This window comes from Pituophis catenifer, unplaced genomic scaffold, assembly GCF_029215685.1.
Source record: "Pituophis catenifer annectens isolate HBS135680 unplaced genomic scaffold, rPitCat1.0.hap2 SCAF_1, whole genome shotgun sequence".
In the NCBI taxonomy this organism is placed as follows: Eukaryota; Metazoa; Chordata; class Lepidosauria; order Squamata; family Colubridae; genus Pituophis; species Pituophis catenifer.
Window position 1 is genome coordinate 44,919 of NW_027256881.1, and position 23,916 is coordinate 68,834.

Genomic DNA, 23,916 nt, shown 5'->3' on the forward strand with positions numbered 1-23,916 from the left:
GTCACTCCAGAGTAGCCTGGCCAAAGATAAGAACAGTGGTCCAGAAATACAGTAGAGACCTTCAAATTTCAAATTTCTAGGTTCTATCATATCGCACGGTCTAAAATGGACAGCCAACATCAAAAATGTCATCAACAAAGAATGTTCTTTCTGCGCCAACTCAGGAAGCTCAAACTGCCCAAGGAGCTGCTGATCCAGTTCTACAGAGGAATTATGGAGTCTGTCATCTCCACCTCCATAACTGTCTGGTTTGGCTCTGCAACCCAACAAGACAGACACAGACTTCAGAGGATAATTAGAACTGCAGAAAAAACAATTACTATCAACCTGCCTTCCACTGAGGACCTGTATACTGCACAAGTCAAAAAGAGGGCTGTGAAAATATCTACAGACCCCTCGCATCCTGGACATAAACTGTTTCAACTCCTACCCTCAAAACGACACTATAGAGCACTGCACACCAGAACAACTAGACACAAGGACAGTTTTTCCCCGAACGCCATCACTCTGCTAAACAAATAATTCCCTCAACACTTATTTTTATTTATTTGTTTGTTTGTTTGTTTGTTTGTTTGTTTGTTTATCATATTTGTATACCGCTGTATAACACTGTCAAACTATTCACTAAGTCTCCACTACTATTAATCTTCTCATCGTTCCCACCACCCATCTCCTCCCACGTATGACTGTATGATTCAGGGGTGGGTTCTACTTACCTTTACTACTGGTTTGCAGCGGGCTTTTCTGAACATGCACAGAAGCATTTTGGTGATGTCATGGTTGGTGGGCGGAGCCTCCCCCGGTTTTACTACCAGTTCTATAGAACCGGGGGCAACCCACCACTGGTATGACTGTAACCTTGTTGCTGGTATCCTTACGATTTATATTGACTGTTTCCTAATATGATTTGACTGCTTATTTGTTCCCTATGACTATCATTAAGTGTTGTACCTTATGATTCTTGATGAACGTATCTTATGTACACTGAGAGCGTATGCACCAAGACAAATTCCTTGTGTGTCCAATCACACTTGGCCAATAAAAAATTCTATTCTATTCTATTCTATTCTATTCTATTCTATTCTATTCTATTCTATTCTATTCTATTCTATTCTATTCTATTCTATTCTAAATCTGCAGGATACTCAGTCAAGCATTTGGTGAAAACCAAATAGCATCTTTTTCGGCCAATAAATTCAGAATCCATTCTGCGCACTGGATAAAATGGTCATAGAATGGATCCCACTGGATCCATAGCGTCCACGAAAGAGACCTAAAACAAGACAGAGAATGGTGGGCTAGGGAATGTCAAATTTTTCAACTTTCAATTCCCAAACATTAGGGGTTGCTCAATTGTAAATGATTGTAAATGCATTTTCGTTACTTTAATATAATTTAGATGTGCTTGCTATTACATACCGTAAATCAGAGGTAGGTTTCAGCAGGTTCTGACCAATTTTGGAGAACCGGTAATGGAAATTTTGAGTAGTTTGGAGAACCGGTAAATACTGCCTCTGACTGGCTCCGCCCCCATCTATTCTCTGCCTCCCGAGTCCCAGCTGATTGGGAGGAAATGGGGATTTTGCAGTAACCTTCCCATGGAGTGGGGAGGGAATGGAGATTTTACAGTATCCTTCCCCTGTCACGCCCACCAAGCCACACCTACAGAACCGGTAGTAAAAAAATTTGAAACCCACCACTGCTGTAAATATATTAATTTTTGAACGTTTTGTTTGTTTCATTGGGCGGGCCCAATTGGGGAAACTGGTCCAGTTGGGGCCCAGTTGACTACCTGACTGTACAGGTAGTCCTCGTCTTAATGACCACAATTGAGTAAGTCAAGGACTACCTGTATGGATTGGAAACGGGCGGAAGCAGCCTTCATCCTGCGGTGGGTAAACCATGGCTTAAAATGATTTTATTTTATTTATTTTATTTTATTGAATTTGTATACCGCCCTACTCCCGAAGGACTCAGGGCAGTGAACAGCCATAGAATAAAACATATAAATACAAAATTTAAAATAGAATAAAACGAATTAAATAATTTGGCTGATGATGATGAAATTCAGAATAGGACGTGTGAGGACGCTTAAGTCCAAGGGCTGTGTTTGCAAAGCGAGGACCATAACTCGGTGAAAAAGGATGTGTGTTTCCATGCAAACAATCCCGCCCCCTCGGGGGGGGGGGTTTCCAGCTAACTTAAGAGCTGTGTCATTACTGGGGGAGCCCCATTTGCCAGTGGGAGAGCTGAAGGCCGTCCCAGCAGCCTTCCCACGAGCTGTTTACTTTTTATCAATGAGTAACCGGGAGGCAGGTGATAGTACATAACAGCCACATGACATCTCAAGACCCTGGGTGGGTTTTGATCCCTTACTCCAAAGTTAATACAGGAAGTCCTCGGCTTAACAACCATTCGTTTCGTGACCATTGGAAATTACCACAGCACAGAGGAATGGGACTTGGGTCCGTTTTTCACACTTACGACCGTCACGGCATCCTTGTGGTCGGTGCTGCTGCAGATCTAAGCACCTCCCGGGCCCGGATCCAGCCCACGGGACTTGAGTTTGACACTTCCTGCTATAGAAGAAACTTTCTCTGCCTTAAGGAAGCTTCTTTTTTTTTTGCAAAAGTGGCAAATATCTGTAGCTCGGGTGTAGGATGAAGGTGAAGGTTCCTCCTCCGAGCTTGTGGGTTTGGTTCCCGAATGTTTCGCTACCAGGCTAGGTAACATCTTCAGCGTCAGTCTTGGTGTTCTTGTTCTGTCCCCATCCCACACACGCACACCAACAGATGTCCAAGAGTTAAAAACCAAACCAGCCGACAAGAAACTCCCTTTTGATAACGGAACTTGGCAGCAACCTAGTGGCTGCCTGCCAAGAGTCTTTTACTTACGAAGGGAGGAGAGAACTTCTCTCTGCTTCTGGTACATCAAAGTAAAATGTTCAATAATTACAGAGTAAATCAAGTCCAAATATAATCCAGCAAAGTCTATAGCAAAAAGTCCGGCAATGCAGAATGGCGTGGAAGCTTTCAGCTTTGTTCTTCACAAGGCTTGACTGGCCACCATGCTCCCTTTTATACCCTGTGGGGTGTGGTCCAGGGACTCAGCCTAATCTCTGGCACGCCTCCTTTTCTGTTGCGTGCGCTTATCTCTCCGATGCTGGCGTGGATCCAGCCAAGAGTCATCTCCGTCACTGTCCGACTGCAACTGCTCGGAGATACCTGGCTCCTGGCCAATCTCTTCTCCGTCGGGAGACACCTGAGGCATTGCCAGAGAGGAGGGTCCTGGAGAGGGAGGCCCGGCCAACTCCTCTCCTTCCCTTTTGGAGCCTTCTTCCTCCGATAAGACGGGCTCGGGGGTCAGAGCCACAACAGTTCTTCTGCTTCTATTTCTGAGCATATTAATCTACCCCGACACATATGGGTGACATACAATAGAATTAGAACGATTCATGGGGTGTGTGCCGACTCCTTGTATAAATGGGGAAAGACACCTTCAGCGCAATGCAATTGTGGGGCTCCTCGACAGACTATCCAACATATAGCGAGGGAATGCTCTAACAGAAGGTATCCAGGAGATTTTAGGGACTTCCTCTGCGTAACGACAGCTACTGACTGGATCTCCGAACTCGACATTAAACGCTGAAATGTTATTTCTGTTTTCCTCTTAGGTTTTTTCTTACTGCTTTTTTTAAAATTGTTTTAATTGTTTTAACCTGTAAAAATGAAGTGTTTTAATATTGTGTGGGACCAGCCATACGCTAAATAAAATAAATAAATAAATGCCACCCTTTATTTAAAAAAAACGTTTTCTTTCTATCCTACCTAACTTCTAATCATGTCACCTGCCTAAAAAAATCAAAGAAAGAGAGAAAAATAAAAGCAAGTCAGAACAACAAAAAGGAGAAATCATCTATCCATCATCTCTTGCCCGCTTCAATACTTTTAATTGCTATGCTTTTTTTTTTTTAACTTGCCTCCCATATTCCTCTCTTGGATCTTTATCTCTATCTACTTCTTGGCTTTTCAATCTAGATATTTCTCCCACCTCTACCCTCTTCCACTGCCTAGCTTCCAACTTCTTAAAGCAGCTATGTTGTCTTTTCCTGGAGTTGTGTAAATGCCCACTACAATTGTAGCACAGTCCCGGGAAGAAAAAAAATGAATTTGGGTTACGGACTTGCAAAAAAAAAAAATTGGTATGAAATCGCCTTCAGTTATTCCAAAGCACCATAGATCCAAAGAACTGCACAATCCTGCCAGATATAAAATTATATAGCAATAGCACTTAAGACTTACATACCGCTTCACAGTGCTTTTACAGCCCTCTCTAAGCGGTTTACAGAGTCAGCCTCTTGCCCCCAACAATCTGGGACCTCATTTGACCCACCTCGGAAGGACGGAAAGCTGAGTCAATCTTGAGCAGGTCAGGATCGAACTCCTGGCAGTGGGCAGAGTCAGCCTGCAATACAGCATTCCTAACCACTGTGCCGCCACTGCTCTGTATCCAATTATAATTGTTTCTTTGGTGGTTTGTAATGCAAAATCCACATCTATGACTGTCTACGCTTGTCTTTTTTAAAGCTGTATTTGAAAGCTGAGCATCGTGCCAATTTCAAAATCAAAACTGATTATCTCCGAACAATAAATTTCTGTCTTTTTGTGGTCAATGCCGTAAATATCTCCAATGGCGGGTGGGTGAAAAGGAATTATTTATTGTAAGAAAGCTTCCATTATTCTTCTTTAATGAGATGTTTCTTTTTTTCCTTTCTTTCAGGAAATGCCCAACTCTGTCTTTCTCGTAATGGAGGTGTGTATATTTATGATTTGAATTTCTTTGTGGCTAAATTTGAGTTATTTTTCCTTTTGTCATCCTAAAGTCTCCCCAGCTTCCCCAAAACCAGTTAGAGATCCCCTGAATTGTTCTAAATTTAGTACATACAGTAGTGGCCAAAATTGTGGAAACCTCTTGGGGAAAGTGTATTTTTGAGTTTTGATGGCTAATAACATCACTTTTTTTTTTTTTTTTTTTTTTTTTTTGAGTTTCAAGATAATCCTATTCCACTGCTGGAATAGCCTGGGAATAGCCCAGACCTTCTTAACCCAATTGAAAATCTATGGAGCCGACTAAAGAAACTTGTTAGTCAGAAGCACCCAGCAATAAACCCCAGTTAATAGAAACAATCCTTCAATCTTGGTTTCACATAACACCTGCAGAAGTAAAAGACTTGGTTCACTCCATGGGAAGACATTGTAAGGCCGTCATTCATGCTAAAGGTTACCCAACTAAATATTAACTGACATGGGGATCATTTTTGTATATCTCATTTTTACTATGTGTTTCACTTTTCTTCTTATTGTATATATTGTAACTGTTATTCTAATAGCAAATCCTTCATAAAAGTTATTGCGTTACATTCTTGATTAAATTATCTTTCCATTGATATATAATTTTATTGTATTACATTGAAAAAAAATGGTGTTATTAGCTAGTTTTATTTATTATTTATTTATTAATTCAATTTGTATGCCGCCCCTCTCCCAAGACTCAGGGCGGCTAGAAAATACACTTTTCCCAAAAGGTTTCCACAATTTTGGCCACTACTGTATGTACACTACCAAAGAAAATCCATCCCAAAATATTTCTGATCCATAAGATTTGGGTTCCAATGCATAGTGTTATGTGATTTATGCTATAAAATATACGTGGGTTAATATTTGATGTTCTATATTTACAGAAGTAATTATTAAAAGTCCTCTTTTTTTTCCATTCACCCATACATTGCCTTGCAAAACCTAGAACAGCTAAGGAAATGTGCTACCAATAAAAGAGAATATTCAGGGTTGAATTGTGGAGTCCTTGGTGCTCTTTGAACTTGGCGGTTTTCTTGCAGGCATTTCATTACCCAGCTAGGTAGCATCATCAGTGCTAGAAGGAAGTGGGGTTTGCTCTCTGCTTATATACCAGTGGCTTGACCTGTCAGCAGGGTGGATTTGATTTAAATCGAGTTGATTTAAATCACAATTTAAATCATAATTTTTAAAGAGCAGCTGTCATCTCTGCTCCTCCTTTGACCCACCGTTGACTGACCGATAGTCCCAGTGTTGCAGAATATACAGCCTCCTGCTACATAACTAAGCTCCATTTCATGCTGAATAAACTAAATGATTTATGTATCTTAAATAGAAAACTATCTTACGATAGATTTTTACCTCAAAAGTTTTTTTAATATACTTTATTAAATTTTTCCATTATAAAAGAAAAATATACAATCTCTACCTCCTTCAGAGGCACAGTGTTTATACATATTAAGAAATCATACATCAAATATACTTCATCCTTAGCTGTTTAAAATTATATACAGTATAGCTCGTATTTCAAATGCATAACTAATCATATCCTAAGATCATGTTTTTGTCTTGTTCTTCAACCAGTTATACCAATTTCCCCATACTTCGTAATATTTAGATTTCTCCTCATTATTTATCTCACTCGTCAGTTTTGCCATTTCTGCACACTCTAGGATTTTATTTATTAACATTTCTTCTGGTGGTATGATTTTATTTTTCCAGTATTTCGCAAAAGCTAGTCTAGCCACTGTTGTTATCTGGATTATAAATTGAGTTTTGTTATTGTTAAAGCCATCCGATTATACCCAGAAGGAAGATTTCTGGTGATAAAACAATCTCCTGTCCCGTTATTTCACATAGCCAATGTCGAATTTTGGACCAGAACCTTTTTGTCTCTGGACAGGTCCACCATAAATGATAGAAGGTGCCAACCGCTTTTCCACATTTCCAACACATGGCTGAGAGATTTGGAAACATTTTCGCTAATCTAGCTGGCGCTAAATACCACCTGTGTAGCATTTTATAATGATTTTCTCTGAATGTTACCGATTTCGTCATTTTATAATTCCTATTCCAGGCCACCTCCCTGTCATTGAAATTTAATCTGTATCCCAAATTTTTTTCCCAGATGTTTTAGCTGGTTTTTTGCTATGATCTCTGCCCTATCCTCATCTAATAAAAAGTTGTATATTTTTGCTAGCATTTTCTTATCTACTCCCCAAATATTTTTATTAAAATAAATTCGATAAAAATCAAAAAGATCCGATTTAAATCAAAAAAATCTGTTTTTTTTTATTTTTTAAAAAAAATCATTGATTTTTATCCACCCTGCCTGTCAGTGTTGGTGGGAGTGTTCTTGATTAGGCTTTTATATATTATTTGTTTGTCTGAGTTGGTGGTTCCTTGATTAGGGTATGTTTACAATAAATTGTCAGGGTTCCAAGTAATACGTCCATAGCAGAGAGAACTCCAAGGCAGGAAAGTTCCTCATTTTATTAGGATATATATTGGCACAAAGCTAGTGAAAACCGACTCTAAAGTTCCCTCAATTTTCACCTTATTAAAAGTGAAAGTTTGCCACTTTCCCAAAACAGTCACGTTGTCCAATCAGCATACAGTACTGTTGCTAGGTGATCTCAGTCTCCTCCTCCTGAACCCCTGCTGGAATGTCCTTGGCTCCCATGGGAAAGCAGTCTTTATTTTGGCTACAGCACCCCAGCTATATCTACTCCCCTCTCCTTCCTATCCACAGCTCCAGTGTGTGTCAGCACTGAAGCAGAAAAAGAAAATGGCCTCAGCTCGGCCATCGCAGGGCTGACATAAACATTGTTTACTTGGACCAAAACATCTCCTCCAGCAATCAATACCCAGAGAAGCCAAAATGATCACCAAGATTAACAGTAGACCAACAACAAGCCTTTAAACAACACCTCAGTTAAGGAAATACCAACTCAAACAAACAGACGTTTCATAACCCGACTGGGTAACATTATCAGGACTAGAAGGGAGTGGGGTTAGCTCTCTGTTTACCATATTTTTCAGACTATAAGACACACCGAAATTTAGAAGAGGAAATCGACCAAAAACATTTTTGGCCTCCACGCCCCCCCCATTTTCGGGCCTTTTCCAGCCTTTTTTCGGCCTATTTTCAAGGCTTTTTTCTGTCCGTTTTCTAGGCCTTTTTTTGGGGGGGGCAGTTTTCAAGGCTTTTTTCAGCTTTTTTTCGAGGCTTTTTTCTGCCCGTTTTCGAGGCTTTTTTTTTTTTTTTTGGCCAGTTTTCAAGGCTTTTTTTGACCCGTTTTTGAGGCTTTTTTCAGGCCATTTTTTCCCAAACAAATTGGCCAAAAAAGCCTCAAAAATCATCCAAAAAAAGCCTTGAAAATGGGCCGAAAAAAGCCTCAAAAACGGGCTGAAAAAAGTCCCGAAAATGGGCCTGAAAAAGGCCGAAAATGGGGCATGCGGAGGTAAAAAAATGACGGGTGGGTGGGGCTTCGGCAATATTCAGTCTAAAATGCACAGACATTTTCACCCCCTTTTGGGAGACAAAAAAGTGTGTCTTATAGTCCGAAAAATATCGTATATACAAGTGTCAGGGCAATACCCCAATCAAGGAACTACCAAGTCAGTAAGCAAGCTCACAGTAAATCACAGCCTAATGAATCAACCCCCAAGAATACACCCACCGACACCGACAAGTCGTAAACAGAGAGCATACCCCACTCCCTCCTCCTAGCACTGATGATATTACTTAGCTGGGCGATGAAACGTCTGCAAGAGAGAGAGAAAAAAATCCCAGCTCAGAGAGCATCAAAGACCCCACAGAAGAAATGTGTGCCTGTGGATTAAAGGAGAGGGGTACAGCATGTCATGCCAGAATTTAGAGAAAAGCTAAAATAATCTTTATTGTCATTTTTCCTGTGTACACAATTGTGCACATTAAAATGAAATTCTGATGCCTGCTCTCAAATGAAAAAAAATATATATAATGAGTGTGTGTGTGTGAAGGAAATAAGGGATCAGGGTCCAACTAGCAATAGCCCGAGAAGGAGAACGGTCAGAGGTTTAAATAGCCCAGGAAAGAAAATCAGATTTTCATCATGCTGCTCCGTTTTTTTAAAAAAGTCTGCACACATGGCAGCCTTGTTCAATTTCAGCCCTTGGAAAAAAAGATGGCTCTTTTTAAGCTTGCCATCGGTATCGCCCAATTGAGCTGGTGCAGTGCGGTGCGTTGCAAAATTGTGCATCTATACAGGTGACAGTTGGGTGCATTCAGATGCATCAGGCAAAAGGAAGAAAGGCTTTGTGTTTGTTTTGGGGTGTGGATATTAGCTAGTTGGGGCTGGGGGGGTGGGGGTGGGGGAATGACTACCGAATATTTTTCCAGAATTATTTCCACTATTTCTAATTATTTCAGACTTAGAAGTCCTCATCAATGAGCTAATTAGCTAGAATCCACACCTAAAATAAACCTTATACCTTCTGGTTTTTTTTGGTGGCTTATTGTTTAACCTGCTTTTTTTTCTTTCTTTCTTTCTTTCTTTCTTTCTTTCTTTCTTTCTTTCTTTCTTTCTTTCTTTCTTTCTTTCTTTCTTTCTTTCTTTCTTTCTTTCTTTCTTTCTTTCTTTCTTTCTTTCTCTGTTCTTTCTGAGGAACACTTTTTAAGTCCCATCAATTCGCCAAGAAATAATATAGTTTTTGTGTGTGGCTCAGCTACATCTCCCAGTCCATAACCCAACTGACTCTTTCTGGTAACTAAAAAGCTAGGCTGCTGATTTCTCTCTTACTATTAAACCTTCGGTACTCGGCGAGTTCCGTTAAATAAAAGCGTCAAAAATATTTATGATTCTCTCCACGCTGTATCTGCAGTGGGTGTGAATAATTGTGCAAAATAAATAAATAAAAATGCACACAGCGTTTCCATTGGCAAACGCTTCTATTTTTTTTTTTCCCCCTGGATTGTGAAATCGTCAACTGTGGGATGTAAGACAGCAGTCCCATTGCCTGGAGAAGCAGCCGTGCGTGTCGACCCCCCTGACACGCAAGCGTCCCGTTCTCTTTTTATAATTTCCAGAGTCTCTTGTCATTTTGCTGGGTTATGTCTGGGATTAGAAACATGATTTATATTTAAGGTTGCACGTTAATGCAGCATGCAGTGCCAGGGAGAAGCAGAAGATCCCCCCCCCCCATTCTGAAAATAAAATCAAGATAAAAGAGTTTTTAGACAAGCAAGGAAACCAGTCTGGGTGCTTTGGGTGTTCTTGAACTTCTTGTCTGAAATGGTATTTGGTTTCCTGCCTGAGCAGGGGGGGTGGACTTGAAGACCTCCAAGGTCCCTTCTGACTCTCTTAATCGATTCGATTCTTCGATTCGATTTGATTTGTTTCTTCTATTCCTATTCTTCTATTTTATTCTGTTCTTCTATTCTACCGTGTTTCCCCGAAAATGAGACCCTGTCTTATATTTTTTTGAACCCCGAAATAAGCGCTTGGCCTTATTTTCAGGGAGGTCTTATTATTTTGGGGCGCGTGGAGCAGGACAGGGGCTCCTCTTGCCATCTTACCTGATTTCCAGCTCTGTCTCCCTAACCCTAAGCAGACAGACTGCACGTGCATTTAAATATTTTTGGGGTGGGCTTATTTTCGGGGAAACAAAATATTCTATTCTGTTATTATATTCTTCTATTCTATTCTACTCTAGTATACTCTAGTGTACTATACTCTAGTATACTCTAGTATACCTATACTATACTAAACTAAACTAAAACTATACTATACTATACTATACTAAACTGTAGTATACTAATACTATACTATACTATACCATACTAAACTATAGTATACTAATACTATACTATACTAAACTAAACTAAACTAAACTAAACTAATACTATACTAAACTATAGTATACTAATACTATACTAATACTATACTAATACTATACTATACCATACTAAACTAAACTAATACTATACTATACTAAACTATAGTATACTAATACTATACTATACCATACTAAACTATAGTATACTAATACTATACTAAACTAATACTATACTATACTAATACTATACTAATACTATACTATACCATACTAAACTATAGTATACTTATACTATACTATACTAAACTAAACTATACTTATACTATACTATAGTATACTAATACTATACTATACCATACTAAACTATAGTATACTAATGCTAATACTAATACTGTACTATACTCTGAACCAGTAGATGTATATTTTATTTTGATTTTATTTACCACATTTTGCAACCACCCATCTCCCTCACAGTAAGACTCTGGGCACTGTACAATACAATATTAAAACATAAAAACAGTATATAAAATTTAACATTTATGGGACGTGCGGAGGGGTTTTAGATCAAATAGATCAAGCGTATAGCCTTCATCCCTTCTGATACTGGTCCTTCCTTCCTCTTCTCTTTCACAGTATTGCAACGGTGGAGACCTAGCAGATTACTTGCAAGGTAACAATTTCCTGCTCTTTACCTGCAATAATGGTCAAGTGTCAGGAGAAATTTCCTGACAGAACAATTCATCAGGGGAACGACTTGCCTCCAGAAGTTGTGGGTGCTCAGGTTTTTTTTAAAAAAGGGATTGGACGACCATTTGTCTGCAATGGTATAGGGCCGTGATGGCGAACCTATGGCACGCGTGCCACACGGAGGCATATCTGTGGGCACACGAGCTTTGCCCTAGCTCAGCTCCAGCTCACATACGTGGCCTGGCCAGCTGATTCTTGGGCGTTCTGGGCCCACCGGAAGTTGGGAAACGGACTGTATCTGGCCTCCAGAGGGCCTCCAGGGGGGGGGTGGAACGCCGTTTTTGCCCTCCCCAGGCTCCTAGAAAGTCTCTGGAGCCTGGGGAGATCAAAAAACGGGCCTTCCAGTCCCACCAGAAGTCGGGAAATGGGCCATTTCCGGCCTCCGGAGGGCCTCTGGGGGGTAGGGAAGCCGTAAAATGGGGGCAAAGCTCACTTAACAAATTTCTCACTTAGCAACATACCGTATTTTTCGGTCTATAAGACACACTTCCCCCCTCCCCAAAAAAGTGGGTGGAAATGTCTGTGCGCCATATACAGCAAATGTTGCCAAAGCCCACCAGCCAGCTTCTGCCTCCCAGCAATTTGCCTCCTTACAGCAAACTGCCTGGTCAGCTTCAGCACAACCTGATTTAGCACAAGCAGCTGATTGGCGGTTGGATCAGCCTCCATCTGAATACCGCTGATCTGCTACTTCAGGCTGTGATCACTACCGCCTCTGCGCGCCCCATTTTTGGCTTCTGCGCGTCTTGTTTTCAGCTCGTTCCAGGCGGTGGGGATTGCCCTGGAACGGGCCAAAAATAAGGCACACGGAGGCCGAAAACAGGGCGCATGGAAGCTGAAAATGGGGTGTATGGCGGTAGCGATGGGCGGTGGCGATCCCCACAGCCTGGAACAGCTGATAGGCAGTATTCTGGGAGGCAATCCAACTGCCAATCAGCTGCTTGTGCTAAATCAGACTGTGCTGAAGCTGAGCAGCCTATTTGCTGTTTGCTGCAAGGAGGCAAATTGCTGGGAGGCAGAGGCAGATTTTTTTTTCTTGTCTTCCTTCCCAAAAGCTAGGTGTGTTTTACAATCCGGAGCATTTTATAGTGCAGTGGTTCTCAACCTGTGGGTTGCGACCCCTTTGGGGGTCGAACGACCCTTTCACAGGGGTCGCCTAAGACCTTCGGAAAACACATATTTTCAGTGGTTTTAGGAATAACTTTATGGTTGGGGGTCACCACAACATGAGGAACTGTATTAAAGGGTCGCGGCATTAGGAAGGTTGAGAACCACTGTTAAAGTGCGAAAAATACCGTAAATTTTGTCTCAATTGTGGCCGTAAGTTGAGGACTACCCTGTTTCCCCCAAAATAAGACATCCCCTGATAATAAGAGCCTTGGTAGTACAGTGGTCTAAGGCACCCTGTTATTAAGCTGGTTATTAAGACCAGCTGCCTGCAATTACTGCAGGTTCGAATCTCACCAAGGCTCAAGGTTGACTCAGCCTTCCATCCTTTCTAAGGTAGGTTTGTGGGGGCAATAAGCTGACTTTGTATAAATATACAAAAGGATGAAGGCTATTGCTTAACACATTGTAAGCCGCCCTGAGTCTCCGGAGAAGGGCGGCATATAAATCAAATTAAAAAAAAAAAAATCCCAATCAGGCCTTTGAGCAGATGGCAATAAGGCCAAGCGCTTATTTTAGGGTTCAAAAAAAATATAAGACACACGGTCTTATTTTTGGGAAAATACGGTACCTGTAATTGGGCCTGATAGACAGCTGCCTTTGTTTTGATTTCCAGAGACCTGGTTCCGGACATTTGTTTTTATGATCTGGAGCGGGAGGGATCATACTTTTGGAAAGGAATCATTCCCCCCCCCCAGAGGAATTGGAGACTAAGGAGAAATACTTTTTTAAGGGTCCAGTGAACTGTAAAATTCAAGGTAGCTATTTTGGGACTTTGAGCATCATTGCACAGCTGTTGTGGGAAGGTGCGAGTGATGTTGTGTGCCCTTCAGAAGCCAGCGTGGCCTTCTGGGACACTGAGAAAAAGCAGGGTGTCGGGCTACAAAATTTCTGGCCTAACACAAGTCGTCCTCGACTTAAGACCATCATCGAGCCCAAAATTTCTGGTTGCTAAGGGGAAACATTTTGCCCCGTTGCATTTTGCCCCATTTTACGACCTTTCAAGTTGTTAACTGAATCACTGCCGTTGTGAAGTGAAACTGCTTCTTGATTGACTTTGCTTTGTCGGAAGGGATCAAATGATCCTGGGACATAGCGAAGGTCATAAATATGAGCCAGTTGCCAAACTTATGAATTTTTGTCACGTGACTGCAGAGGTTGTAACTGTGAAAATTGGTCATGTTCCTTTTTTACGGTGCCGTTGTAACTTTGAACGGACACTAAACGAACTGTTGTAAATCGAGGACTACCTGTACAACTTTTTTTTTTTTTAATTCAAGGTAGGTGGTCAGTTCAGGTAGTCCTCGACTTACGAGCCCAGTAAGAACCAGAATTTCAATTGCTAAAGCAAGGCAGTTTTGGTCAGAGCTGCCGCAGTCCGATCCCTTAGGAAAGAAAAACCTTCATTTGGTTAAAGCAAAGGGTTCTTTTTACTAAGGATCAGGGTGGATTTGATTTAAATCGAGTTGATTTAAATCACGATTTAAATCATGATTTAAATTACGAGTAAAAAGGCTTGATTTAAATCAACTCGATTTAAATCGTAATTTTTAAAGAGCAGCTGTCATCTCTGCTACTCCTTTGACCCACTGTTGACTCACCGAGAGTCCCAGTGTTGCAGAATATACAGCCTCATGCTACGTAACTAAGCTCCATTTCATGCTGAATAAACTAAATTATTTATGTATCTTACATAGAAAACTATCTTACGATAGATTTTTACCTCCAAAGTTTTTTATTAAAATAAATTCGATAAAAATGCTTAACGCATTGTAAGCCGCCCTGAGTCTCCGGAGAAGGGCGGCATATAAATAAAAAATAAATAAAATAAAAAAAAACTGATTTAAATAAAAAAAATCCGATTTAAATCAAAAAAATCCAATTTTTTTGATTTTTTTAAAAAAATCATTGATTTTTATCCACCCTGGGCTCAATTGTAATCGTAAGTCGAGATTCGACCTGTATTGTTCTAGAAAATCTAGATATACATGATTTGACTCCCATTTTTGTTGTCCCTTGCTGTTATTTCAGTATAGAAGTCAAAGTCCATCACATGAGCCAGACGTGCCTGGCTGGGCTTCATTCAAAGCCTAGACGTCTTTGGCTACGGCTGCCTGATAAACTGCATGTTTTATGGCCTCGTCAGGCGAGAAAGATCAGGTCCACATACAAAGGTTCAATTAAGTTGATTTATTGCTAAAATTCTCTGTGCAGAAATCTCCTCAACTAAAGGTCGAGAAGCCAATTCAACAGAGAAGCCAAATTCACATCACAACCCCTTTACTGATTTAACAGCTGCAGTGATTGACTTAAACTGTGTGGCAGGAAAGGCCCTAAAATGGGGCAAACTCACTTTACGACTGTCTTGCTTAGCAACATAAATTTTGGGGTTAGTTACATTAAGAAGTTGAAAACTATTGCATCAAGGAGAATCCAGCCAGAGTGCAATCTTTGAAATGCTTGTTTTTAGAGCAGGGCTCCCTAATCTGTGCGCTATGTCCCAACTATCAGGCCACAAGCTAATGGCCACCGGGCCACGTAAGTGACTGGCCGGTGTACGTTCCTCCATGCGCGCGCACAGCCCCACTCGCGCAAGCCCCATCGCAGCCACTCACGGCCCCCACTTGCATGAGGCTCGTCACAAGCACTTGCAGCCATACTCGCACGAGTCTCGAAACAAACGATGGCACTTACACACACATGCGCTTGCCCCTCCCGCAAAATCATCCCCTATCCACCACCCCACTACATCCACCAACCCTGAAAGGTTGAGGAACTCTTGATTTAGAGGTCCAGATCCCATCATTCCCTGAACAGCCCACCTGCATTTAGGAAGCGCTGGAAATGCTGAAGGCAGTTAAAGAAATAATTTTACCCTCTTTCCGCCCCTTCTCCCAGCCAAAGGAACGCTCAGCGAGGATACCATCCGGGTCTTCCTGCAGCAGATCGCGGCTGCCATGCGCGTTCTCCACGGCAAAGGCATCATCCACAGGGACCTGAAGCCGCAGAACATCCTGCTGTCGTACGCCAGTCGCAGGAAGTCGAACGTCAGCGGCATCCGCGTCAAGATAGGCAAGTCACCACCGATTGCCCAGCACGGGCTTCCTGTAGAATGAATGAGGAGCTCCTCCTCCTCAAAAGTTACTTTGCAAAGCCACAGTGGGCTTCTCAGACCTGCCAGCACTTAAATCTCTAAACAGAAATGATCCTTGGCTCCATTTGTTGAGGAAGGTATAATTTTATTAGAAGTCAGATGTATTGTAGTAATGCATAGCCGGAACTGGATCATTGTGTGCCAGAATCCCTAAGTTCAACTTTTCCCTTCCATAACTGCCTCCCATCGCTGACCCACCATCACCAGTCAGGTTCAAACAAGTTGTTTTCAGGATGGTCACTTCAAGCTACCTGCTTTCTTCTCCCAGCTGTATGACCTTGAAGCGGTGTCTCAGGGAGATACAGCAGTTACTTTCGCTTTCCCCCAAGCATTCCTACCCTCCCCTTCCACATCCATTTGCACTACTTAGGTGATCCCTAAGGACACAAATGAATCACCAAGTGGCCTCAACGACTCTCTAAAAGGATGCAAATGACCAGCTGTCTGCAAGGAGTATAAAATCCTTCCCTCCCCCACCATCCACTCAGAACTGGAGAAGCTCCTTGGATGAGAAGCAAAACATCTTCAAAGAAAACCAAGGAAGTCTAGTTGCCTCTGGAGCAACTTAACAACTCGCCACGGCCGACTCGTCATGGGAGAATTCAACAAATACAAAAGTTAAATTCATTTCGACGGAACCGTGGCCAATAATAATAATAAAGTCAATCCCGAAATACAAGACCTGCAATAATTTCGACGAAAACGTGGTCGCCAATAATAAAAGTAACTGAATGAAATGATTAATGCAGCGTTGAACGGTCCCATGGCAAGTTGGCTGTGCTGAGTTGGCTTCAGTGACTTGTCTTAGACCCCCAGGTCTCTGGATCCTTGTGAAACCACACAAGACATCCTTACTCTCACAGAACCAATAAGGCATCCAAAAATTATGCAAGCATTTTTGCACTATTTTGTAGGCCTGTTCTGCCCCAGCTCGGATCCCAAGGAGTGTGACACACACAAAGCTCCAAAAACTCCGTTTAATACAAACTGACCCCTTTAAAAATGCAGGTTTTCAGTGCAAATGTCCTTATCAGCCTGCTATGGATTACAGAGAATAAACAAAGTCTGACAAGGGTTGGCAACCAGCCCAGAAACCACGATGTAACAAGAAACTCACTCTCAAAATGCTCTGAGTAGTAATTAAACATTGTTTCCAGCAGCGTGTGCTATCTGTGAGCGAACTTAAATAGGCTAAGGGAGTGGCCAATTAGCCCCAAGCCTTACTCTCGAGGAGACCTCCTCCCGAGTAGCCACTCCTGCTTTTTGGCAGCCCTGCGTGCTCGAGCATTGAGAAGAGACTCCTCTACTTCACTCTCTTCACTTGAAGGAGCCTCTGGAGGTTCTGAAGGCCCTGGCTGAGTCTCTGCCTCTGGCACCACATCCTCTTCAGCCTCCTCGCTGTCCGACGCGAGCGCTGGCTGCACAGGCTGCTGGCGCAACACCACACCAGCCTCCTCATCGTCAGGATCAGCCACAATCCGTGCAGGCCGCTGGCGGGCCACAACAAGGCCCCACAAGAGCAGGGTACTGTCACGTGCCTTCCAGAGGAGACAGGTTCAGAAAAACCTGGAGTAGACAGGGTGTGACATGCTAGATAGTCATTTTCTTCACTTCTTGTTGTGGCCCACCAGCGGCCAGCAGAGCTGGCAGCAGATTCAGACAGTGAGGAGGTTGGGGAGGAACCTGGGCCAGTCCTGGAGTCTGGGGAAGGCTCTAATGAGGGCTCTGCGTCGGAGGCAGAGAGGGGGCCACAGCCGTATGCCAGTTATCTGCCTTCGGAGTCGGACATCAGTGGGGCAGAAGAACAGCTGGAGCCTGTTCCCAGTGTGTGCATGCGCAGAGTTGCCAGACGAAGGGAACAGCTAAAGAACAAGGGTCGACTTGGGAGTAAGGCCACAGGTGGACGATGAAGGGCCCCTCCCAGAGGGAATAAAAGAGGAACAAAAGGGGAGTGGAGTTTGCAGGAGACAATTAGTTCGCTTAATTGTTTTGTGACTCTCCAAGTTTTGAAGATATCGGCCTGGCAGCTCTCCAAGCCAGATAAAGTCGGTGACTAAATTCTCCCTTCAAAGACTTTGCTGAAGGTGAACGAGAGGAATTCACCGTTTGTTTAATAAAAGGGGTTTTGTCGGGACCAGGATTCTGCTCTGTGCTTTTTTTGGGAAGCCTAGATCAGAACACTTGTGGCGTGCCAAGCCTCCAAGGTTGTCCATCATTGCATTAAAGGTTAGCTCTGATTGACTACAACCTTCAGCTTGCGCAGTTGGCTGACGTTTCCCCACGGTCAGAATTAATGTTTTGCCTCGAGACGGATTTGAACAAGGCAGACTCTTGTTCGCATACTTGAACTGCTTCCATCAATCATACACGCAATTCATAGCCGGCTGAGAATCACCTCTAGTGATTTCTACGCTCTCAGTGCACCAGCTTGGGAGATGCTGGAAGAAGTCATTAAGTGAAGAAGTCCTGGTATTACGGCATCCATCCTAACCTTGCGCTTCAAGGTTTTGGTTACCACCTTTAGAGCGCTCCATGGCATCGGACTGGGGTATCTACGAGACCGCCTTCTGCTACCAATAGCCTCTCACCGACCAGTACGCTCCCATAGAGAGGGGCTCCTCAGGGTGCCGTCGGCCAAACAGTGTCGACTGGCGGCCCCCAGGGGGAGAGCCTTCTCTGTGGGGGCACCTACCATCTGGAACGAGCTCCCCCCAGAGATACGGAAGATCCCGGACCTGCGCACGTTTCGCCGTGCTCTCAAAACTTTTCTATTTCAGCAAGCTGGCCTGGCCTGGCCTAACTCCCCTCTTTTAAATTTTTTAATTTGTGGCTTTATAAATTGGGTGTTTTAATCTGTGTTTCAGCCAAAATATTTAATAATTTTAAGGGATTTTTAATATTTGTATTATCTGTATTTTATCTTGGCTGTTCACCGCCCTGAGTCCTTCGGGAGTAGGGCGGTATAGAAATTTGATTAATAAATAAATAAATAAATAAATAAACCAAATGTCCTTTCCTTTCTTGAAAGGATTTTATTAAAAACTAGCATAATGTAAAAAAAATGAAAGTGAAAATGGAGATGGTCGAAAAATAAGAAAGGGGGAAGAGAGGTATAGGTGCAGGAGAAAAGAAAAAACAGGATCGACTTCCAGTTATTTTCAAGGCAGTGTTGGAAGAAATCTCCTTCTAGGTTCTGCTCCAAGTGGGGAAAAAGAAACTGGAGACATGGAGACTGCTTGGAAAGATGGTTTAATGGTGGACAGGATCACACGGCTTGAGTTCCTGAACAGAAAAGGGCAGATACAGCGAGTTTTTCAGGTTTTATGCCCTCTCTGGCTTTGAACTTCCTGGGGCCCAGAAAGAATAATCTGATTGGTTGTCAGACTCCCAGGGGGTGGGGGTCTTAGCTAGCCTTGCTGGCTGATGGTCACATGTGCTTCCCAGGTCACATGTGGTGAGTTTCTGCTGCTATTGTGTAGAGGGCTAATCCTATCTTTGTTGGATCTTTGGCAATTCCTACTATGGCTCTGCCTGAAGGAGGTAAATCTTTGTTATGTAGAATAGACTGGCCCTGGCCTTAATGGCCCATTGACAAAGGGTGGGGGGCAGGAAGATGGGAGCTGCTTCAAAATATGCTTATCCATTTCTCATCCAGGGAAATATAATATTCTGCCTTTTTCATATTTCCTAAAATATTTCACTCTTCCAGGAAAGGGTGGGTGCTAACTTCCTACAGCAGTAAAGTACAAAATATAATTTCAACCTCAACTTTTTACTTCACCAACTTAACAAGCCATTTCTATAACTATAGGTAAAGGTAAAGGTTCCCCTCGCACATATGTGCTGGTCGTTCCCGACTCTAGGGGGCAGTGCTGATCTCCATTTCAAAGCCGAAGAGCCAGCGCTGTCCGAAGACGTCTCCGTGGTCATATGGCCGGCATGACTAAATGCCAAAGGCGCACAGAACGCTGTATATAATCTATAACTATAGTAATTACATTAAATCTATAACTATATTAATCAGTAAAACCCAGCATCAAGAGTTCGGGTTTTTTTCTGTCCCAAGCACAAAGTCCAGAAATGGTTTCCATCCAAAGCTGGATATACCAAATGTTATTTCCCTGACCTATTGTGTGGGAGTCAAAGCCACAGATCTCTGGAGGTCCCAGATTGGGAAAGATTGGGCCGCGTTATGCCTGCCTAGGTCCTCTTGCTTGAGCGAGGGGGGGGGTCAGACTAGATGACCTCCAAGGTCCCTTCCAACTCTTTTCTTCTGCTATTAACAGAAGTTGAGAGCTCAACTAGGGTCTGTTTTTCTTTAAGCAGCTGACTTTGGGTTCGCCCGTTACCTCCAGAGCAACATGATGGCGGCCACCCTCTGCGGCTCCCCGATGTATATGGTGAGTGAAGTCTTCGGCTGTAGGTAGAGCTAAGCCGGCTGGGGAATTCTGGGAGTTGAAGTCCACAGGTCTTAAACTCGCTGAGATTGAGAAACACTTCTCTAACCCCACCTGGTGAAAGCTAGATAAGGTTGCTGGCAGGGTGGATTTGATTTAAATCGAGTTGATTTAAATCGCGATTTAAATCACGATTTAAATCCCTAGTAAAAAGGCTTGATTTAAATCAACTCGACTTAAATCATAATTTTTAAAGAGCAACTGTCATCTCTGCTCCTCCTTTGATCCCCCGTTGACTCACCGATAGTCCCAGTGTTGCAGAATATACAGCCTCATGCTACCTAACTGAGCTCCATTTCATGCTGAATAAACTAAATTATTTATGTATCTTAAATAGAAAACTATCTTACGATAGATTTTTACCCCAAAAGTTTTTTATTAAAATAAATTCGATAAAAATAAAAAAAAAATCCGATTTAAATTTTAAAAAATCCATTTTAAATTTTTAAAAATCTGATTTTTTTTATTTCTTTTTAAAAAAATCATTGATTTTTATCCACCCTGGTTGCTCGGAAGGGGCGGATGAGCAGGAGGAGGGGATGCAAATTGGGTAGTTTTGCTAAGATTGTGGGAAGTGTAATATTTCCCTCCCTGCCCTGCATTAGCTTAGCACACCTGTCCCCTGAGCGCTGGCCCCTCCCACAGCTGCCACTTTCCCTCCCTCCCTCCCTTCTGCTACTCAATCTCTTTTTCATTTTCCAGGCACCGGAAGTGATCATGTCCCAACACTACGATGCTAAAGCCGACCTGTGGAGTATAGGCACGGTCATCTACCAGTGCCTGGTTGGGAAGCCACCCTTTCAGGTAGGCGCAGAGAAGAGGAGAAGACCGAAGGAGAATATTGGCGGGGCGGGGTTGAAATGAGAGGGGATCCTTGGGGGCTCTCTCTGAATTTGGCTCTCTGAGTTTTCTTGCAGACGTTTCATGACCCAGCTAGGCAACATCATCCGTGCTACAAGGGAAGGGGGTTTACTCTCTTTTCATATATATTAGTGGTTTGCTCTGCTAATGTTGTTGGGGTTTCTTTGGTGGTTCCTTGGTTAGACTGTTGTGGATGGATGGATGGATGGATGGATGGATGGATGGATGGATGGATGGATGGTTGGTTGGTTCTTGTGGATGGATGGATGGATGGATGGATGGTTGGTTGGTTGGTTCTTGTGGATGGGTGGATGGATGGTTGGTTGGTTGGTTGGTTCTTGGTGCTCTGAACTTGGTGGTTTTCTAGCAGACATTTCATGACCCAACTAGGTAACATCATCACTGCTAGAAGGAAATGGGGTTTATGAAGAAGAGGAGGAGGAGGGGGAGAGGGAGAGGAGGAGGGGGGCGACTGCAGGGTCCTTGGTGCTCTCTGAGCTTGTAGACATTTCATGACCCAACTAGGTAACATCATCAGTGCTAGAAGGGAATGGGGTTTATGAAGAAGAAAAAGAGGAAGAGGAAGGGGAGGGGGGGAGGGCAACTGCAGGGTGCTTGGTGCTCTCTGAGCTTGCTTCTTTTCCTGTAGACGTTTCATGATCCAACTAGGTAACATTATCAGAGCTAGAAGGGAATGGGGTTTATGAAGAAGAAGAAGAGGAAGGGGAGGGGGGGAGGGCAACTGCAGGGTGCTTGGTGCTCTCTGAGCTTGCTTCTTTTCCTGTAGACGTTTCATGATCCAACTAGGTAACATCTTCAGTGCTAGAAGGGAATGGGGTTTATGAGGAAGGGGAGGAGGAGGAGGGCGACTGCAGGGTCCTTGGTGCTCTCTGAGCTTGCTTCTTTTCCTGTAGACATTTCATGACCCAACTAGGTAACATCTTCAGTGCTAGAAGGGAATGGGGTTTATGAGGAAGGGGAGGAGGAGGAGGGCGACTGCAGGGTGCTTGGTGCTCTCTGAGCTTGCTTCTTTTCCTGTAGACGTTTCATGATCTAACTAGGTAACATTATCAGAGCTAGAAGGGAGTGGGGTTTGTTCTCTTTTTATATATACTATTGGTTTGCTCTGTCAGTGTTGATAGGGTGTCCTTGGTGGTTCCTTCATTAACTGTTGTGGGAGGTAGGTGGATGGATGGATGGATGGTGGGTTCTTCGTTCTTTCTGAGCCTATTTTTTTTTTTTAAATTTGATTTATATGCCGCCCTTCTCCGGAGACTCAGGGCGGCTTACAATGCATTAAGCAATAGCCTTCATACTTTTCTATATTTATACAAAGTCAGTTTATTGCCCCCACAATCCGGGTCCTCATTTTACCTACCTTAGAAAGGATGGAAGGCTGAGTCAACCTTGAGCCCGGTGAGATTTGAACTTGCAGTAATTGCAGGCAGCAGATGTAAATGGATGTTAATAACAGTGCTTTAGTCTGCTGAGCCACCAGAGTTATTTTCTTGCAGCGGTTTCATGACCCAACTTAAGTAATATCATCAGTGCTAGTAGGGAGTGAGGTTTGCTCTCTGTTGATACACAAGCAGCTTGCCCTGACACGGACTCCCCATTTGCTGCTCCCTTGGTTCCAGGACTCTGCTAATCATCCTCATAAACTTTCTAAAATAAATACTGTGGTTGCTAAGCCCTGTTGTGCAATATCAGAACCAAATAAACCACCGTCTGGTTTCGGGTATTGAGTGAAACCAACCTCTATAAACGCCCTATATAATCTAAATTAATCTCTTTTTTTGTTTTCTTCAGGCGAATAGTCCTCAGGATCTGCGAATGTTTTACGAGAAGAACAGGAACCTCATCCCGAGGTAAGGTTGACCTCCCCTCAATTGTGACAACCGGTCTCAATGCCTTTGTCTGTCCTAGCCTTGCCCCCCCCCCCAGGCTGTGCCCTCCAGGTGGCACAATATTCCAGCCCATCTGGATGGCTTCAAACCTCAGGAGAAGCTGCCACCATACCGTACGTTTCGGAGTATAAAATGCACTTCCCCTCCCCAAAAATGGGTGAAAATTGCGGTGCGTCTTATACACCGAATGTTACGGAAGCCCTGCCCACCCGCCAGCCCCCACCCACCCGCCAATTTCGGCCTCCGTGCGTCATGTTTTTGGCCTCCACACGCCCCGTTTTAGACCCTTTCCAGGCTGGGGGGATCGCCACAGCGCATCGCTGCCTCTGTGTGTCGCATTTTTGGCCTCCGTGCGCCGCATTTTTGAGCAGTTCCAGGCGGCGGGGATCAGCGGCAATCCCTGCCGCCTGGAACCGGCTGAAAATGCAATGCATGGAGGCCAAAATTGGGGCGTGCGGAGGCCAAAAACGCAATGCGCGTAGGCCAAAATATGACGCAAGGAGGCGGCGATAGGCTCTGGTGATCCCCGCAGCCTGGAACAGCTGATTGGTGGTATTCCGAGAGGCCAATCCAACCGCCAATCAGCTGTTTGTGCTATTTCAGGCTGTGATAACATGCTGAAGCTGAACAGGCTGTTTGCTGCAAGGATGCTAGCCAGATGAATACCGATGGATGCTAGTAGGCAGAGGCAGAATTTTCTTTTTTCTTGTTTTCCTCCCCAAAAACTAATGTGCGTTTTATACTCCGAAAAATACCCTAAATCTCTTGCCTTTTTTGTTTTGTTTTGTTTTTTCGCTTTGCTTTTAGCATCCCCAGGGAAACCTCAGCTTACTTGTCCGATTTGCTTCTGAACTTGCTTCAGAGAAACCAGAAAGACAGAATGGACTTTGGTGAGTAAAAGATCTGGGATGCTTTTTAAAAAGCTCTCCCTTCTTTTCTTTTCTTCTTTT

General features: G+C 43.2%; 1 protein-coding gene across 2 annotated transcripts in view; it reads left to right on the forward strand.

Annotated features, from left to right (window-relative positions):
* Positions 1-23,916, forward strand: part of ULK2 (unc-51 like autophagy activating kinase 2) — a 154,058-nt gene that overhangs the window by 41,768 nt on the left and 88,374 nt on the right. Inside the window, exons 4-10 of one of the 2 annotated variants that reach the window (XM_070931981.1) lie at positions 4,780-4,812; positions 11,307-11,343; positions 15,486-15,659; positions 20,068-20,141; positions 20,901-21,002; positions 22,869-22,927; positions 23,774-23,856. In XM_070931981.1, the coding sequence (XP_070788082.1) occupies positions 4,780-4,812; positions 11,307-11,343; positions 15,486-15,659; positions 20,068-20,141; positions 20,901-21,002; positions 22,869-22,927; positions 23,774-23,856 (562 nt within the window). Of the gene's footprint in view, positions 1-4,779; positions 4,813-9,522; positions 9,602-11,306; positions 11,344-15,485; positions 15,660-20,067; positions 20,142-20,900; positions 21,003-22,868; positions 22,928-23,773; positions 23,857-23,916 lie in introns of those variants that run through there. The other variant, XM_070931982.1, reaches the window with a different exon arrangement.